This window comes from Mizuhopecten yessoensis, unplaced genomic scaffold (genome assembly GCF_002113885.1).
Source record: "Mizuhopecten yessoensis strain PY_sf001 unplaced genomic scaffold, ASM211388v2 scaffold6971, whole genome shotgun sequence".
Classification (NCBI taxonomy): domain Eukaryota; kingdom Metazoa; phylum Mollusca; class Bivalvia; order Pectinida; family Pectinidae; genus Mizuhopecten; species Mizuhopecten yessoensis.
Genome location: NW_018406816.1, coordinates 741,881 through 744,884, shown reverse-complemented (window position 1 = coordinate 744,884; position 3,004 = coordinate 741,881). Strand labels below are relative to the sequence as shown.

General features: G+C 46.4%; 1 protein-coding gene across 1 annotated transcript; it reads left to right on the top strand.

Moving 5' to 3' along the window:
* Nucleotides 1-1,339: 1,339 nt before the first annotated feature.
* Nucleotides 1,340-2,432, top strand: LOC110452922. The gene is made up of 2 exons (XM_021501681.1): nucleotides 1,340-1,919; nucleotides 2,047-2,432. The coding sequence occupies exons 1-2, from the start codon at nucleotides 1,340-1,342 to the stop codon at nucleotides 2,430-2,432; spliced, it is 966 nt and encodes a 321-aa protein (XP_021357356.1).
* Nucleotides 2,433-3,004: the final 572 nt, after the last annotated feature.

Below are 3,004 nucleotides of genomic sequence, written 5' to 3'. Positions count from 1 at the left end.
CTGCAATCTTTGTTTAACCCCGTACTTCAACAGAGATCAACGACGTTGCGAACACCACTGTATAGTGTGAATTGTAAATCCACGAGGGCTATCGTATGCCAAGCTTGCAACCTAGAATGTCGCAACGACGCATGTTATCAACGTCACAAATCCAACGGAAGGTGCGGACTCGTCAAACGTTGCCTGCAATGCCACAAGACCTACGACGTCATAACTGACGAGCACAAATGCGATTGGTATCGCTGAAAAGTCTGCGATAGAATGGTGGAAGTCGGACACCTTTGTTACATTAGGACTATAACCTCTGAGGCTTCTCTAACGAAACTAGTTTTTTACGACGGTGAGACTACGCAAAACACTGTTTACGAATGCGAGAGAGGCTTCACCCCATCAGAAACAACAAAACAGTGCGGTAACTGTAAGACCTCTAGCTGCGGAAAATATCGTCACGTAGTAAACCTGGTGGTGGCAAACACCACGTGCGGGGAATGCGAGGGAACGTCGCCGACGTGGCGAATCTGCGGTTATCACTCTTGCGACAACCCTCACGTGTGTAGTCTTTAAATCCTCGGACGACTTCTGTAAATGGCTCATACACCCCAGATACGCCGGATACACTTGCGTAGCTCACAACGCCAAGGCGTTCGACAACTACTTCTTGCTGGAATACATGGCGAAACAAGGTATAGCACCCAAGTACCCCATTTTCCAGGGAAGTAAACTGCTACACATGGAGGTGTCAAAGGGTCTCTCCATGCGGTTCCTTGATTCCCACTCTTTCTTGCCCATGAGATTAGCAGACATACCCAAAGCTTTCGGCCTAACAGAATTAAAGAAAGGACACTTCCCGCACCTATTCAACACCACAGAAAACAGTCAATACGTGGGAACCTATCCGGATGCCGTATACTACGCATTCGAAAAAATTAGCCCTGCTGGAAAACAAAAATTTGCAGAATGGTACCGCGAAAAAATATATAACTAGGAATTATTCGACCTCAAGAACGAACTAATGGAATACTGCAAGAGGGAAGTAGACATATTGAAGAAAGGCTGCATGGCGTATCGGGAATTGTTGCTGCAGAGTACGGGAATGGATCCGTTTACGACTATGAATGCTGCAGGGGTCGCCATGTCTGTCTTCAAATCTATTTTTTTCTGATAGAAATGTACGACGTGAAACTGCGAGACAGAGGCTGGGTTTCTGCCACCAGAAAAACGGACACTGGTACGTAGACAACGACGAATTCCAGGGAGAAGACATACTCTTTAAAAAAATCTAATCACGGACCTTCCTAAAGTACCCCCTGAAGATTATACCACTCGCGTCAACTTCTCCATGGAATCCATAGGTTGGCTCGAGTGGGAATCAGCGTCCCGGTGTACTCAAATACAACACGCATTAAACGGCAAGGGCGAAAAGAAGATTGGAAGATACCACGCCGACGGATTCAGCGAATCGACGGCCACAGTGTTTGAGTACAACTACTGTAAATATCACGGATGTGAGACGTGCTTCCCCAACGACAGAACAAAATATAAGATACCACCGTCGAATCAGTCCGTCTCGGAACTCAAGTCAATTTACGATAACAAAGTCAGGTACCTACAGAACTGCGGTTGCCAAGTAGTCGTGAAATGGAACTGTCTGTTTCAGAAAGACAAAGAGCAAAATCCTAGACTCAAAGAATTCCTAGATAGTTTGGACCTTACGACGAGACTCGACCCCAGGGATTCCTTTTTTGGCGGCAGGACTGATGCATTAAAGTTGCATCACGTTGTACACGACGACGAAGAGATCCTTTACGTCGATTTCACAAGTCTCTATCCTTACGTGGACAAATACTGCGAATACCCTACGGGACACCCTCAGATAATTACGGCAGATTTTCACCCCCTTGACAACTACTTCGGCGAAGGTGAGGATTCTTCCACCTAGAGGTCTATACATACATGTCTTACCCGTGAAATGCAACAACAAATTGAAATTCCCCCTGTGTTACGACTGTGCAGTCAACTAAAGGCAAGATATGTGTTCATGTAAAGACGAAGAGCGTGCCATTTTGGGGACGTGGTGCACTCCGGAGCTTAAGAAAGCCGTGAAAATGGGTTACGTAGTGCTGAAGATATACGAAGTGTACCACTTCCAGGACAGTAGCAAGCAACTCTTTAAAGAGTACATAGATACGTTCCTGAAATGCAAGCAGGAGAATAGCGACTGGCCGCACTGGTGTGACAGCGATGGAAAAAAGAGAGACTACGTGGAAGCGTACTATCGAAACGAGGGTATACGGTTGGACCCCAGTAGAATCACCCACAACCCAGGCCTAAGGTGCGTTTCCAAACATCAACTGAACAACTTTTGGGGAGGTGTGTGTACACTAACTGTAGGTATTTCACAGGAAGCGAACTGGCAGATTTCTGCCGCTTGATTACCGACCCACAATACGCGCTACTAGATTTTTAAATTGTCAACGAGAACCTCATGTATGTACAATACAAATCGCACGTCGAACAGACGTACGACAGAGAACACAGCAACATCTTCGTGGCTTCGTTTACTACCTGCTGGGCACGATTGAAACTGTACGACGTGATGGAGAAATTAAAAGAGAGGGTGTTGTACCACGACACTGACAGCGTGGTATACGTACACGCACCCGGTTATCTCGGTAACCCCGAACTGGGCGATTACGTCGGACAACTGACGAACGAACTACCCCGCGACGAACACTTAGTTGAATTCGTTTCTGCAGGACCTTAGAACTACGCGTACCGCACAAACAAAAACAACACGACTTGTTAGGTCAGGGGATTTTCCCTGAACGTACAAAACGACAGGACTGTCAACTTCTCTGTGATGAAAGACATCATAATGTCGGACGGCGGGAGAGTCACCCAAACAGTAGACGCTAAAATAATGAGGGATCAGAGGACATTTGCGTTGTACCACGAAAATCGTACCAAACTGTATAGGCTCGTATACACTAAAAGGTTGATTGAC

Excerpts from the sequence above, each read along its gene's own strand:
- LOC110452922 (XM_021501681.1), top strand. The coding sequence starts at position 1,340 with ATGGAATCCATAGGTTGGCTCGAGTGGGAATCAGCGTCCCGGTGTACT. Across the intron at positions 1,920-2,046 it reads TGACAACTACTTCGGCGAAG|ACGAAGAGCGTGCCATTTTG; the intron begins GTGAGGATTCTT and ends GTTCATGTAAAG.